The sequence below is a fragment of the Lampetra fluviatilis genome, chromosome 30 (genome assembly GCF_964198595.1).
Source record: "Lampetra fluviatilis chromosome 30, kcLamFluv1.1, whole genome shotgun sequence".
Lineage (NCBI taxonomy): Eukaryota > Metazoa > Chordata > Hyperoartia > Petromyzontiformes > Petromyzontidae > Lampetra > Lampetra fluviatilis.
The window spans coordinates 9,547,172-9,563,323 of NC_136304.1; the positions used below are offsets into that span (position 1 = coordinate 9,547,172).

Below are 16,152 nucleotides of genomic sequence, written 5' to 3' on the forward strand. Positions count from 1 at the left end.
ACACCACATGATACTCTCGTTAGAGCAAATATCCATTCATATAAAAAAAGCATAAAATATGCATTTTGGAGCACACATATTCAGAAATAACTGAATATGGAACTACATGGCGTCTAAATTAAACCAAGACACCTGTTGAAATTAATTGAATTGGTTACCTGACCTTTGTACTTTATGTTAACAAGGTAGAACATTCATGCATATTCAGGGTTTTTACAAGGTTTTTCAAAATGCGTTTTTCTTCGGAAGTTTTTTATTAGTGATAATAATGTATAGACATGACCGAAAAGGCTAATCTAATGAGCACTTGTTGTTTATCGTTACGTTTTTAACATTAGCAATTAGTGCGGTTTCCTGTTGGGAAGTTCGTAATCGTAGCTCAACTTTACACTAAAATTTTGTATTTACATCGGATCGTCTTTTTAATAATCATCATGACCACCTGTTACAAACAGAGAGAATGACTGACAGAGATAATGCATTTAAGCTTTCAACAGTCGCGTGGAATTAACCAGCTTAAAAGATTTGGACAAAGATTAATTTTCGTGTTCAGTAATTAAAGCCGATTTATGTTTCTATCATCAGACAAACTTTTCTGACAGTCAACTATTCATTTATCAATAAAAGCATAATTCCACCTTGATACTCTTTTTAAAGAGAGTCCCTGTTCCAGATAACATGGTATCCATGGTTACCCTGTTGCCATGGCTACCTGCCTGGTTGTTGCTGTTACTGGTTGTTACTGTGGCTACCTGGTTGGCGAGGGAGAAGCCGTTACGCCGCCACATGCCGGCGTTCACCTGCGCCAACAGCACCAGGCACCTAAGGGGCAATTCGGCCATGTCCTGTGGCTCCACGCTTTCCTGTAACACACAAACACAGACCCATGTGCGCACGCACACACAGAGAAGCACAGCCGCACACAAAAGACAAAGGCGCAAATACACAAACGCACGCACGCACACAAAGATCCCCCATATAACCTTTTAAAAGACTGTTGGGACAAGTGCTGATAGAGCAAGCGACGATTACAGCTGGCACGGTGCATGAGGGGGTGGATGGCCAGCACCACGCCCTGATGTTTAAACACCGCACCAGCTGCTCATTTAAGGCTCAGCCAACCTAGGGGAGAGGCCCAGGACCAGTTTAAATGTTAGTCACCAATGTTGGCTGTGAGTGGAAATCGAACTCAGGTCGTCGGGTTCAAAGCACAATGCAATAACCACAATACCACCCCCCCGTACACAGAGACAAAGATCCCCCGTGTAGCCTTAACAGACTGTTGGGGCAAGTGCTGTTCGTGAGTATCTATGAAGGCCGGCATGGCAAACGAGGGGGTGGGTGGCCAGCACCAAGCCCGGCCGACTTTGTCTCCCTACTGGCGATGTTTACACACCGCACCAGGTACTCATTTGAGGCTGCGTCAATCTAGGAGAGAGGCCCAGGACTGGTTCAAATAATCGTCACTGATGTTGGCCGTGATCGGAAATCGAACTCGGGTTGCTGGGTTCGTTGCGGAGCGCGCTAACAGCTACACTACCGCTCCCCACACACAGACACAAATGGCACACTCACATGCAGCAGCACCCTTCACCAAGGCCAAGTCCACTCAGTACCGAATCCTGCTGTATCCCATCAGCCTATCTCTTCGCCAGCCCATGCTGCACCTGTCCAGCCTCCGCTGTGGAGCCTCACGAGACATGTGGACTTTCTGACCAGCCATTGTATCCTCACCTGATGGCAAAGCCCGCTCAAAGGACGACATCCAAATATTTAATTTAAAGTATCTCTGAGCTCCTTATGCAATCCATGCTGATTAATCCCAGGATGGATATTAGACAGGCCAGCCTGAAAGCTTAAAGCCAGCAACAAGGTGTTCTTGTAAGGGGACAATGTTTTACAAGCATAGAGATGAGAGTTTATACATCTGCCAGTCATAACAAGTATTTTTTTAACCCATGGCCTCCTGCCAGCAGGACTTCGGCACTTCACGTGGCCTCAAAGTGCACCGAGTCTGGCATATGCGCCGTTTTGACGTCATCGCCACTTAGTGGCGAATGGCGGTTGTTGTTGGTGTTGCGTTTGTGGCATTGGTGTTAAGTTAGCGATATTGGTGCTGTTCGTGGTGGTGGTGGTGGTGGTGGTGTTGTTGTCGTGCTATCGATGGTGATATTTACCAGCAGATTCATCTCTGGGTAAGAAGACATGACCCCAGTGTGGCTCACCATCGCATAGAGGCCTGCGTGTACAACAGATACAGGAAAACTCATCACATGCATCTCAGTTCACAAACACGCTTGCGAAGTGAGGTTGTTGGTAGATTTATATGCGATTTGCACAATCCCATCATCACCCTTGATGGGCTGATGTGGTACAAGCATGGTGGTGAGTTGAGACGCGTGTAGGCAACGCAGCGACGTTGCGTTCCGACTTCAAACGACCGACGTCACGTGGTGCAATGAACGCTTCGTCAGTGCTACCCCTGGCCCTGCTTGGCCCCGAGCAAGATCCAGATATCTCGGCGCTGCCAGCGATTCACTGCTTGGTTCCGGCTTGGCACGAGAGTCAGCCAGTGGAAATCCACAGGTACCATGAGGGCCTCAAGCGGGCACGGCTTGGATTTGCCAATGGCAAAAGGAAACGAGTGACCGAACGAGTGAGGGTGAGCAAGCCAGAGAGTGCATGATCGAGTGAGTGAGCGAGGGAGTGTTATGCGAGGTACATGGGTTCGATGCGTCAGTGGAAAAGGGCTTCAAGATTGCTCGTGTGAACAAGAGACACTGAAACGATGATGACGACGACGACGTCCGCTAAGGGGGCTCTCACCTGCGAGGAAGCGAGTCATGGGCAGGTGGGTGCTCACAGGCTGGCGAGAGACCAGATAGGGCATGGAGAGCAGGGAGTGGCCGCACAGCGCCAGCCTGACGGGTGTGGCGGCGGCGTTGTGGGGCACCGCGCCGGACGACTGCAGCGCGCGCACGCACAGCGCGTACGACTCCACCAGCACTGCCGCCTGCACGGCCGGCAGGAAACAACAACGAGGAGGGTCGTGCACACGGACGGATTCCGTATCGCGGTGAAACACACCTTGATCCTCGAGAGCGAAATTTAATCTGCGATAACAAAAACGGTAGGGCGCGCAGAGGAAGCAGTACACCGAGTCTCAACGCAACATAGGCCGCCTTTAAACGCCGGCTTGGCAGCTTGCGCGTGTGTGTGCGTGCGCACGCGTTGCTCACGTTGGACGCGCACCAGCCCTGCATCATGGTGATGGCATGCGTGACGGCGAGCTCCAGGCTGTAGGCCACGTCCCATTCGGGGTCCATCTCCACGTGCTGACTCAGCTGCCGCGTCACCGCCTCGATGCCCTGAAGCAGTTCGTTGCCCGGGTTCAGTCCAGAGTGAACCGTCACAGGAAGACGCAACCCCAACAATAAAACTACCACGCGCCTTTGGATATACTGGGTCCCGCCAAGAGCGAACCCTTAAAAATATGTCAACAAGTAGGAATAAAATAAATAAATGCTCTCCCAAAGTTCGCTCGTCATTTGCTGCATGTCATATCAGTTTAGTCGCCAACTCGATGAGAACATTAAATCATTTTCTCACGACTGAAACTTCAAACTTGTGTTGCATTTTTATTTATTGTTTCACAAATTATATGTGCACACCCCCCATCAAGGACCGGTCTGGCAAAATATTACTGTCTCGACTAAACATTAAACGACTGTGTTTGCAGTCGTGTGTATGCACAGAACACATCTGGCATTTTTAATCGTGGGGTAATTTAAAACTATCATTATTGTTATTAATATCAGACTGGTCTGTCAATCAAGGGTCTAGACCAGGGGTGGGAAACGTCCGGCCCGCGGGCCGTATGAGGCCCGCGAAATCATTTGGTCTGGCCCTGCCAAAGGCAACCGCAGGCGGGACTCGAAATTCAATGAATCTAGGAGCAAACCTGGAAAATCAGTTGCGAGTAGCAACATCATCAATACCAGCTAACATCACACGCCTCGCCAAAGAGAAGCAGTTCCAGCCTTCCCATTAAAACAGGCTAATTTTTAAGTTGATAATTTTGTATGGCCCGCGAATGATGTTATAAATATACAAATGGCCCTTGGCAGAAACAAGGTTCCCCACCCCTGACAACAGATTTAACCTCTGAGTACACCATCAGACACCGAAAAATAATATAATTAGCCCGCAGGAACTGAGAGAAATAATACTTAACGGGAAAATTGGGAGAAAAAACAAAACAAATATTCCATGGATACAAAACGCACGAGGACGAACGCTGTAGCTGCGGAACGCAGAGTTAAAGAAGAGGAAATACTTAATTAAAGAAGATGAATAAATTAAAGAGGAATCATCACGCAGAGCATTGGTCCCCACTGCAGATGAGGTCTCTCCGAGCACCGCACTCCCTCGCACCTGCAGGACTTGCAGGAAGGTCATGAACTCTTGAAAGCCGGCAAGGAATTTGATCCTCAGGGCATCGCTCCATTCGCTAGGCCGAGCGATCAGGATAAACCTGGTTGAAAAGGAGCGGGGGGTGGGGAGGATGGGTGGGGGGGTAGGGAGGACTTGAGAGATCAGAGGGAACTGTGGGTATCCGTCCAGGGATCGCCCTGGGATTAGAGATGTCAGGACTCTATCAGAAGGATGCAAGTTGAATAAATCTCAGATCGCGATTGACCCATCGTCCACATTGTTCCTCTTGGCTCTTAGAAAGAGTGGGGATAAAGAGCGAGAGAGCAGGAGAGCTAGGAAGAGGTTCAGTGGGAGAGCAAGCAGGAGAGCACGTGGGTGAGCAATTGGGAGACAGATTGAGGGATGAAGACAGCATTTAAGTGAGTCAGAGTGGGATAGCGAGTAAAGTCGCTAAAAGTGGGGAGCGGTAGTTTAGCGGTTAGCGCACAATCCGAGTTCGATTCCTACACATGGCCAACACCGGTGACGGATATCTCAACCGGTACCTGAGCCTCCCCTAGGTCGACTAGGCCTCAAATGAATACCTGATGCGGTGTGTAAACATCGCCACTGGCGAGACAAAGACGGGCGGGCGTGGTGCTGGCCATCCGCTCCCCTCCTGTGCCGTGTCGGCCTTCATATGTGCTCGCTAACAGCATTTGCCCCAACAGTTGGTTCAGGCTATACGGGTGATCTTTGTCTTTCAAGTAGTTAAGAGCAAGCACTGGATTGGAGAAATAAAGCAATACAACAGCAAAGCAAGCAGCAGAGCAAGTTAGTGAGTGGGAGAGACGGAAGATGGAGAGCAAGCGGCAAAGCAAACCAAGTTGACAGGTGAGGGGCTAAGCGAGCAGGAAGGAAAGACGGCAAACCAGCAACACGGGGGGGGGCCAACATAGGGAGTGTTTGGGACATCGAGCAGGAGTGAGCGGGAGCACCGACAGCACGCGTACTTGAGGTCGCCGAAGGTGTGCAGCGCACGGCGGAGCTGCACCGAGTCGGTGCGGTCCGGGTGCAGCGCCCCGTTGCCGCCCATCAGCTCCTGCAGCTGCTCCCGCATGGTCTTCACGAGGATGGACAGGGCGTCCTCCTCCATCACCAGATACCGTGCCTGCCGGCAAGGACGTAGCCACGGCAAAAGTCAAAGGAATTTCACGCGACTTTGTTGAAATATGTTGCTATAAGTTGTTGAACTTCTTTCGCACCGTGCTTAGTCAACCGTGTTAATCGGAGGTGCAGATACAGAGGCGGCGTGGGATTATTCTGTTCCGTTAAACCGCACTGCCTCTTCCGGATCTGTTCATCCGCAAAACGCAGCGTCTTTGTGACAGCCTCGGGCCGTGAGAATGGCGCGAATACCAAACGCATCGACGAATCCCTGAGGATGCGGCTGAGTCTAAGGTCGCAGCTCGGGTAGAGAGAGGCTAATGTATTGATGAGTGCACGGGAGTGCCGCGGTGGCGAGACGTTAACTACCTCGCCTGGTATGCAAAAGGTCGAGGGTTCAATCCCGACCCTGACGCCTGTATATTTCGAGTTTGCGGGTCTCTCTTCACATGGCTGCGTGGATTTTTCTTCTGGTCTTCTGGTTTTTCCCTCCACATTTAGAATCAATGTGCATTTAGAGTATTTGTCTGCTGTAAATTTCCACATTACAAGCCGCTTCGTTGAGCTTTCATTTGTCATGGCCAGGTCACTTCTGAAAAAGAGCTATATACCTGGAAGAGCCCAGGGCGCAGTGCACAAGGCTACGGGGCATCGCTCGCTCTCACCAGCGTGGGGACAGTGAACACCTGCACCGAGAGGCTGGTCACGGACAGATTTCGCTCGTGGTCATCGTCCAGGAAATCCTGCTGCAGCCGGCGGTAATTCTGTGGACACGCCAACCCACAGAGGCCATCAGCCGCGTAGATGGTCAGAGCAAGTGATGTCAGCAGAAAAATACGTTTCATGTGCACGCCCTATGACCACATTGATATGTGCGAATATGCTTATACGTGAACACACACAGACACGCATACCAAACTAAATTCCCTGTTTATCCTCCCAGAATACCTATGCCCGCTCTGCAAAAAGACAAAGCCTTAACTGACTTTTGGGGCAAGTGTTGTAACTGAGCAACTATAAAGGCCGGCACGGCACGCGAGGTGGGGTGGGGTGTAGCCAACAACACGCCAGGCTGCTTTTGTCTCCCCAGTGGCCATGTTTACATATCGCAACAAGTCAACATAAGGGAAGGCCCAGGACTGGTTAAAAAATGTGTTGCTGGTGTTGGCCGTGAGCTGGAATCAAACTCTGATAGCCAGGATTAAAGTGCAGCGGGCGTAGCACTAGTGCTCCAAAAACAAAAATATATCCATAACATACCGTTGGGGCAAGTTATGCGAGCGAGCATCTATTAAGGCCGGCATGGCAAACGTGGGGGTGGATGGCCAGCACCACGCCTTTGTCTCCGTAGCGGCTATGTTTAGACACCACACCAGGTACTCATTTGAGATCAAGTTGATCTAGGGGAGGCCCAGGACCGGTTAAGACGATCGTCACTGGTGAGCCAAAATCGAATTCTGGTAGCCGGGATTGTAGCGCAGTGCACGAACCACTCCCGCTACGCACACAGACTGACACACGCGCATGCATGTGCGCGTTGACATGCAAGGGACACCCAGCGGACGCGTGCTCTCGCGTCCTCCCCGGGTGCGAGGGATTTACCCGTGTGAACACGACGGCGAAATGGCGCTTGTACTCGGCCTCCAGTAGGAGGCTGCCCATGATCAGGTCGTAGTGCACACTCCTCGCTCCTGCCCAGCAACACGCAGAGACAAACATCGCCCCGTGTAGCCTTCGATTAGCACGGTTGGCTACGTACGGTGCGGGAGAAGTTCAACAAACTTAGTAAACGAGAGTGTTGGGCCACGTGCTGTTTGTCAGCACCTATTATTGAGGGCGGCATGGCACACAAGAGAGTGGTGTGACCACCAAAGACAAAGACACCCCGTGTAGCCTTAACAGACTGTTGGGGCAAGTGCTGTTAGCGAGCGCCTATGAAGGCCGGCACGGCACACGAGTGGCTACGATGTCGTCCATGGTTGGGATTTTAAACTCAAGTTGTTAAGATCTAAACATGACCATTATCATGCACCCCCCCCCACCCCCCCCTCATCCCTTCTTAGACCCAAAAGCCAATTTGGATCGATCGGAGGCAACAGTGTGTCTGAGGGCGGTGGTATTTCATCAGCAAAGATCCACACGGCGTGTGCTCTTACCCTTCCAGAGGCGCGAGTCCTGGAGCATGAGCATGCAGACGGGAGAGGCGTCACCGCCAGCCAGCAGAGCCTCGCACACCAGCACGCGCAGGCCCTCTGCGGCAGACCAGACAAGCACCGTTGGCGAGTGCCCGTTAAGGTCAGCACGGCGCTCAGCTGGGTGGCGCGGAGTGTGTGTGGTGTGTGTGGCAAGGTGAACATTGGGCACACTCGCAGACCCGGCCGCCTTCGATAGGACAAATAGAGATGGCTGTGATGTCATATCCAGCTGGATGCTGAGAGTTCAATAACAGCAAGTTGTAATTACAGGAAGCACATGTCACATTGCTGGGATGCTACGAAAAAAAATACCGTTTTATTATACTGTACCCCATTCAACCCAGAATAATTTAATGCCTTGTGGCTAAAACAAACCGAGTTAGGTGAAAATCCACATTACAAATGTGAGCCGAGATAATCAAAGTTCGTGAGAATCTATGCTAATCACATGTGGCTGGAATCCTTATTTGCATTTTGGGCAGTGCGAGCTCAGCGTCTATAACCATGGCCAGCGGTTGGCAACCTGCGGCTCTGAAGCCACACGTAGCTCTTTGTGATGTGAAGTTGCATGCATAGCAGCTCTTGAACTATTGAGTTTGCTCTTGTCATTTTAGTTTCCGACCCCTGACCATGACCATACTGGCTGTCTGAGCCACGCAGCCACGTCTCTTCGCTCAATGCTACTGCAGACGCAGCAAGACGATTGGAACGAGTCGCCGGTCAAAAAAATAGATTACATGGCCGTCCCCCTACACAGGTCGACATGCGTCGATGTGGCTTCAGGGTGCAATCCACGTCGACGGCTACACACGCGCGCGCTCGCTTGTTCGGCCGCTCACCGCATGTCTCGCAGATGTGATTGAGCCAGGCTAGCAGGCGCGTCGCGAACGTCTGGTGGGCGAAAAGCGAGGCCGACTCCACCTCCGTGCGCAGCGCCTTTTGTCCGCGCCGTGGAGAGCTACGGCCCTGCAGTGGCGGCGGTGAGGGCGGGCGACAGTGGTGCTCGTCACACACACAAACAAAAAGTGCACGCCACAAATGAACCTCGATACCTCGCCGATTCTCAAGGAGCATGAACCATCACGTCAGCTCCGGTCATTCTCGCAGTCGCGGCTTTTGGCTAACCATTGAACAAATAAGGGCCATGCATTGCGCGCTTTCAAATGTGCATCTGCGACCATCTGGAATGCTGTTCCTTCTGGCATGAGGAAGCCACTGGAGCTATGCACTTTTAAATCATCTAGATTGAAAATTCACTTCTTGAGAATAGCTTTTTGTGCTTAATTTGTTGTCCTTCCTCCACACCTCCAATTTGCACGGTTGGCTAAGTACGGTGCGAAGTTCAACATACATATTACATACATGTATGGATGTATGTTTTCTGGTGAACGAGCCAAGCCACATGGCTATTACAGAGGACAGTGCATTGTTGTGCCACACTTCTATGCGCCTGCGAATATGCTCCCCCGCCTTCACCAACCTGCTCCGACCGAGGAGGTGAAATATGGTCAAGTTAACTCCCATGATCTGCATGGCGTGGGGTAGGCTCTAATCCAGCCATGGATTGACAAAGGGCTGTAACAACAAAAAAATCCCCCATATAGCATTAGCAAACCGTTTGGGCAAGTGCTGTTCGCGAGCACCTATGAAGGCCGCCACAGCACACGAGGGGGTGGGTGGTCAGCACCACGTCCGGCCGCCTTTGTCTCCCTAGCCACGATGTTTACACACCGCACCAGGCACATACTCATTTGAGGCTAAGTCGACCTAGAGGAGGCCCAGGACCGGTTCAGACATTCATCACTGGTGTTAGCCATGAGCCGGAATCCTAGACACCCATACACACAATCGGCTGCCTATTTGTGTGTGTGTGACATAGGCTATGTCTCACACACGCCCAACAACAACAGACTCTATGTGTACTGCTCCTGCACATGCTAATTAAAAGGCTGCTGCAGATGAAGACACTAACACAGACACTTACAACGATGATTCTCTTGATTTCCTCGCACACTTGCTGCGAGCCGCAGTACACAGACTTGCGACCCTGTGGGAAGAGGAGAAAGGGGCCAGACTTGCGATCTCAACTATTTGGATGTTCTTGTTTAGCACGCTGGTTATCGTTTAGCATATTGTTGTTTTTGATGGCGTGTTGGTGGTTGCTAGCATAATCTGTGTCATGGTTAGGGTCATTGCTGGCAATTGTGGCAGTGTTAGTGCTGGTGATCATGGCGGTGTTAGTGCTGGTGATCGTGGCGGTGTTAGTGCTGGTGATCGTGGTGGTGTTAGTGCTGTGATCATGGTAGTGTTAGTGCTGTGATCATGGTAGTGTTAGTGCTGGTGATCATGGTAGTGTTAGTGCTGGTGATCGTGGTGGTGTTAGTGCTGTGATCATGGTAGTGTTAGTGCTCGTGGTGGTGTTAGTGCTGGTGATCATGGTAGTGTTAGTGCTGGTGATCGTGGTGGTGTTAGTGCTGTGATCATGGTAGTGTTAATGCTGGTGATCGTGGTGTTAGTGCCGTGATCGTGGTGGTGTTAGTGCTGTGATCATGGTGGTGTTAGTGCCGTGATCGTGGTAGTGTTAGTGCTGTGATTGTGTTGTTATTAGTGCTGGTGATCATGGCGGTGTTAGTGCTAGTGATCGTGGTGTTGTTAGTGCTGGTGATCATGGCGGTGTTAGTGCAGTGATCGTGGTGGTGTTAGTGCTGTGATCGTGGTGTTGTTAGTGCCGTGGATTGTGGCCCCACCCACCTGACGGTCCACAGCGGAGGCGAGGGAAAAGGCCTCCCTCTCCGAGCAGCCGATGGCCACCACCAGACAGCCGATGACATCATTAAATGTGTGCACCTCGTCATTGTACAGGACACAGTGATACACTTCATCACTGCACACACACACACACGCATGCCCATGTACACATTATACGCATGCATGTTTACAATAATAACATAAATCCAGAACCAAGTACAATTTACTTCAGGGTATGGGCATTTCGAGGCTACCCGTGGCTGCCTCCCGATGCCCAGCCACATCATTCATTAGCCCTCCCCGAGAGGAGAAACCGCAGGGTAGGGCGTACGTGGCGTACGTGTGGGTTTGCGGGTGGAAGTTGCGCAGCAGAGGGCCCAGCGAGGGGTCCCAGGTGAGCGCGTCGATGGCGTACTGCAGCAGCACGGGGAAGAGGATTCGTGCTCGCTCCTCCACGCCATCGGGGAGAACGCCTACGCCCGCCTGCGCAAAGACAAAGAGCCCCCCCCCGTATAGCCTCAACAGACTGTTGGGGCAAGTGCTGTTGTAGCGAGCAGCACCGATGAAGGCTGGCATGGCACACGAGGCACCACAGCCAGCCGCCTTTGTCTCCAAAGTCGCGATGTTTACACATGGCACCAGGTACTAGTTTGAGGATGAGTTGATCTAGAGAAGGCTCAGGATCAGTTCAGAGATAATTGTCACTGGCATTGGCCGTGAGTGGGAATCTAACTCGGGTTGCCGGATTCGTATATCACGGTGCGCTAACCACTGTGCCACCGCTCGCCTGCACACACACACACACACGCACGTAAAAAAACACTAAAAACCACCTCATGTTGCCAGAGACTGTGACGGCAAATTCTGTTAGTGAGCACCTACTAAGGCTGGCATGGCGCGCAAGCCTGGGCAGGACCGGCAAAACGTAACAGTGTGTCCCTATTCAGGCCTGTCAGCATGTTAAATCAATTCGTGGGATGAACACTGATGCAAATCAATTATTTAAGATACAAGCAAATGATATTCCAGTTGTATGCTAATTTACCTTTAGGCTACGAGAACAAAACAAGACGAAACAATAAATAATACACAAACAAGTCAGTAAAAACAAGACAAACATCATCTATTCTTGAATCAAATAATGACCCCAATTGGACATCATTCTTGAATCGCAGGGGAGGGTTGATTGTTCGGTGCCTAGCAGCTATAACCACACCTGCCTACATTTTAGTTTACACACCATGGCAGGTTCTCGTTTAAAGCTGAATTGACTTAAAGGAGTGGCCCTGAACTGGTTCTGATACCACATGCCACCGATATGGCACATGGCTGGGAATCTAAACACGGATCACTGGGATTAAAGCGCAGTGGTTTATTCACCACTGCTCTCCAATTACATACAGCGCATGTGTATAATAAACTTGGCAGGACCCTGCTGTAAAAAGTCAATATTTAGAGAGGCTATCCTGGGTAAACAAGCATAACAAATATACTATGCCGATGACGAAATCACCTGGAACACCCCCGATTTCAAGAAGCTCAGCAGAAATTGAGTCTGGATAGTGCTTGGATGGGTGACCACCATGCACAAAAGATGTTATTATAGGGCTACATGGTTATCTTCTGCTGTTATGGCCAAGAAAAGTGCAAACAATCCACTTCTGTACAGTACTTTTATGCTCCCACGTTTATGCGCTGGGCCTTAAAAAATATTAACTATTTTTATTTTACCAGAACTACATAGCTCTTTTTCAGAAACAACCTGGCCACAAATAATAGCTCAACGAAGTGGCTTATCATGTGGAAGCCAAGTACTCTAAATGCATGTTTCTAAATGTTGAGGGGAAAATCGGAGGACCCGGAAAAAAGTCCACGTGACCACGGGGAGAACAGGCAAACTCCAAATATAAAGCAGGCGTCAATGGTTGTGATCTAACCCACGACCTCCTGTACACCAAACAAGGTAGTTAACATCTCGTCACCGCAGCGCCTTAACCGACACCGATGACTGCCATAAATGAGGACGAATAATCCCTGCAACCGGCACGGACAGGAGAGGCCCTTGCCCGGCAGTGTATTAACAACAAGGAGGTGCACGTGAACCCACGCACGCGACGCGTGCACTCGGGGCCGCGGCTGCGTTGCTCACAGTGGCTGCTGCGTCAGTGTGTCCCGGCGCATGCATGCTGCAGTGCGGCTCTGTCCTCCACGCTTCACGGTCTCCACAGTCGCACACCCCTCCGCCACCCGACGTACTCATCTGCACACGCACAAACACCCCCCCATATAAATGATGAAAGATAAGAATAGGTTTTACCCTTTCCGGTAATAAAACAGGTGTTAAGATGTTCAAACACCGAATAAGATACCTTTTGCAAGGCATCACGTCTGCATTAATCACACGTACTAGTGGCGAAACATGCAAACAAACATGCTCTGATAATATTTGATGCATCATCTTCGAAACTGATTGGCCTACACCAGAGGCAGCCTTCTTTATGACCTTGTCTCACCAGTGTTAGACCAGATAACGCCTTTTGATACTGGAAAAATGGTCCCATAGATATAACCCCCAATATAACTTCCAGACTGTCGGGGAAAGTGTTGTCAGCGAAACACATGTTAATGGCAGCACGGCGCACGGTGGGTCAGATATGATCAGCACCATGCTCGGCTGGCTTTGTCACGGCAATGCTGATGGCTACACACAGTACCAGGTGTTAATTAAAGGCCGAGTCGGCCTAGAGGGGGGGCCCAAGACAGGTTTATAAACTGCAGGCTACTTATGTTCTCCGTCATGGCCGGGGATCGAAGCCAAGTTAGCCGGGTTGGAGTACAATGTGCGAACCACTCTGCCACAGCTTTACGTTCACCAAATCAGCACAAGCACATCATCAGCAAGAGTTACATTGACCTCATATAACACTCCCTAGCTCACTCATTCGGTCATGCGCTCTCTGGCTTGCTCACCGTCACTCAGTCACTCATTTCCTTTTTACAATAGCACATCCGAGCCGAGCCAGCATGAGGCCCTCGCAGCACGACTGGTTTTTTATTGGCTGCACCGAGTCAGACCTAAACTGTGATATGATGGCCTCACAAGACATCTGAATCTGGTTTGGGGCCAAGCAGGGATAGGGGTGGGGCAAATTTTGCATTCATTGCATGTAATGTAAGTCGGTACACTGACAACAGAGCGTCACCGCAGCTTGGTTGTACAGTGGAAAAGAGTTATCGCTTTCATCCTTACTCACTCTGTATCTGTGGGTGCGGTGGACGCTCTGCTGGAAGCAGTCCATGCAGAGCACACACGTGGGGTCTGCTGCACATTCCCTGCAGGACACAAGACGGGCAGTTTTGTTTGGCCGAGTCTCACTTCAAACAGAGCTCACGCTGCCTTGCCACTCGGACGAGACATTGCGCTCTTCATGCGCAGTCACCCGGCTCAAAAAGCAAACATTTCAAACCCGACGCGATTTGGTGCGACTCTCAAGCTCTACTGCTGTTGTCGACTGTCGCCCTCCTCCCACCTGCACGAGTATGTGGGCTCCCCGCTGCGGAACACGTGCCCGCACAGCTGTGCTGGTCGGTTAGACAGCTGCAAGCGGGGGAAGCCAGCTTCCGGATCCTCCCCGCACAGGAACCAGCCGAGGGGATCCAGCAGGACGCGGCGAACGAGCAGCTCCCCTTGTCCTCCCAGGCCCTCGTCAGCGTCATTGCCACCGTCGGCCGTTTCAGAATCGCCGCCCGGCGTTGCAGTGACTGCGTTGGGTGTTTCGGGCGTTCCTCCGGGTGGCGCATTGCTGCTGCTGCTGCTGCTGGTGCTGCTGCTGGTGCTGGGAGTTTCAGGCGTGCCGCCCTCCGGGACGCTGGGCCGGGTGCGAGTCGCCGCTTCAAAGCCACCACAAGTGCGGTGGATGCCGGGCACGAAGCGTGCCAGATGGCCCAAAATGTGTTGTTGTAAACTGCTGCCTCCGTCACGCTGCCACACCTGGGGGCCACAATCGGCAAAGAAAAGCGTACAGTTCTTGGCTGTGCATGTGGAAGAGACGGTATGCAAACAAAAACAAAATTTAGCCGCATGAAGTGTTGGCTAACAGTCGATACAAGTGTATCTGAATTTTTTTTTTTAAACATTGACTGTTATTCAAAATGTATTGAGAATGTCATATCCACGTTGTGCATTCGTTTCTGGCCCTTCTAAAAGCATGGGTGGATATGTGTTGATTAGTCTTCCCAGATAAGGTGCAGGCATACCTGTCAACCCATATGGTTTACCCGTATGGGGGGGGGGGGGGTTGAAGCCTCGATAATAATTTGTCTACATTGGCCTACAAATTAGTTAGATAGTCCGACGGTGGACTATCAGTTTGCTTAAACACGTTAATATTGTTAATCCTTGATAGTTTCTGCGTGGATTAAATATCGGGGGGGGAGGGGGGTTGCATCAAGTGTACGTACGCAGGTGGGGGCGGTGTAAAAAGTACGCGTGCGTACAGGGAGGGGGGGAGGGGACAAGTTTTGACAGATTTTTGCGTACGTACTAAATGGATGGCCCCTATTCTTGTACGGGGAAATTGAGTTTTCAGGTGATGGGACTTTGTAGGATGAACATTGAGATTTATAAGGGCACGAGGTGACCAATATGGTCTGAATTGGTCTGTAATAAGGTAGGCGCTGATAAGGGGTTGACAAATATGGGCAGGCTAAACTTGACTCTACAGTCAATATATATAGGTGTACAGTCAAGTGTAGCCTGTGCAGACCTTAATTGCCACTGGTGATGTTCGTAAGTCGATGACCGTCGTACTGCACATGTACTCGACTGCTGATAAAACCCGCACGCAAATTAAACACGACACCTCGACGCCTGTGCCATTACACGAGTTGCAAATTCACAATTGTGATATAAACAAAGTCATGAAAGTGGAAGATGGTTAAGATGCCAGTGTGTGGCTCCGATTCGTAACGAGCTGCACCACTGCCAGGTTGAACGCAATAAGACATTTCCACATTATCTAGATTATAAGACACTCCCGGAAGGTAAGATGCACCCCAAACTTGTGCTCGGTAAAATGATACAAAACTGGTCACGCACACTTACCGCACTACAGTAGAAGGCGCACTCAAACTATCCCTTTAAAATATAGTACGGGGGGAGGGGGTGCGAATAAGGTACAATCAGGAGAATAAGGGACGATCTTGACTCATTCATCCGTCTTATTACATGAGAACTTAAAGTGGCATTTATCCAGTGAAGGCACGTCTCTGGGACTCTCGCAGGAGGATTGTGCATTTGGGATGAATAGGCCAATCCCTGTCATGGTTCACCTATACTGTATAGGCACCACGGTGGTGAGATGTTAAATACCTCGCCTGGTATGCAGGAGGTTGTGGGTTTGATCCCGACCCTGACGCCTGCTGTATATTTAGAGTTTGCGTGTGTCTCTCTCCCCGTGGTTGTGTGGATTTTTTATCTGGGTCCTCCGGTTTTCCCCTCCGCATTTAGAAACATGCATTGAGAGCACAGTATTTGGCTGCAATCAATTTCCACTTCGTTAAGCTATCACATTTATGGTCAGGTTGTTTCTGAAAAAGAGCTAAATAGCTCAGTGGGCTTTAGCTGGTC

The 16,152-nt window shown here is 50.6% G+C and overlaps 1 protein-coding gene across 2 annotated transcripts in view; it reads right to left on the bottom strand.

Annotated features, from left to right (window-relative positions):
• The window catches only part of LOC144943249 (E3 ubiquitin-protein ligase UBR2-like), a 50,498-nt gene that overhangs the window by 32,645 nt on the left and 1,701 nt on the right, over nucleotides 1-16,152 (bottom strand). For both annotated transcript variants that reach the window (XM_078870570.1, XM_078870568.1), the window contains exons 2-17: nucleotides 14,054-14,514; nucleotides 13,778-13,856; nucleotides 12,673-12,783; nucleotides 10,864-11,006; nucleotides 10,527-10,659; nucleotides 9,760-9,822; nucleotides 8,615-8,741; nucleotides 7,737-7,832; nucleotides 7,183-7,271; nucleotides 6,246-6,344; nucleotides 5,427-5,584; nucleotides 4,435-4,534; nucleotides 3,240-3,368; nucleotides 2,827-3,013; nucleotides 2,178-2,239; nucleotides 753-863 (exon numbers count right to left, since the gene is read on the bottom strand). In XM_078870570.1, coding sequence (XP_078726696.1) covers nucleotides 753-863; nucleotides 2,178-2,239; nucleotides 2,827-3,013; nucleotides 3,240-3,368; nucleotides 4,435-4,534; nucleotides 5,427-5,584; nucleotides 6,246-6,344; nucleotides 7,183-7,271; nucleotides 7,737-7,832; nucleotides 8,615-8,741; nucleotides 9,760-9,822; nucleotides 10,527-10,659; nucleotides 10,864-11,006; nucleotides 12,673-12,783; nucleotides 13,778-13,856; nucleotides 14,054-14,514 — 2,148 coding nt within the window. The remainder of the gene's footprint in view (nucleotides 1-752; nucleotides 864-2,177; nucleotides 2,240-2,826; nucleotides 3,014-3,239; nucleotides 3,369-4,434; nucleotides 4,535-5,426; nucleotides 5,585-6,245; nucleotides 6,345-7,182; nucleotides 7,272-7,736; nucleotides 7,833-8,614; nucleotides 8,742-9,759; nucleotides 9,823-10,526; nucleotides 10,660-10,863; nucleotides 11,007-12,672; nucleotides 12,784-13,777; nucleotides 13,857-14,053; nucleotides 14,515-16,152) is intronic.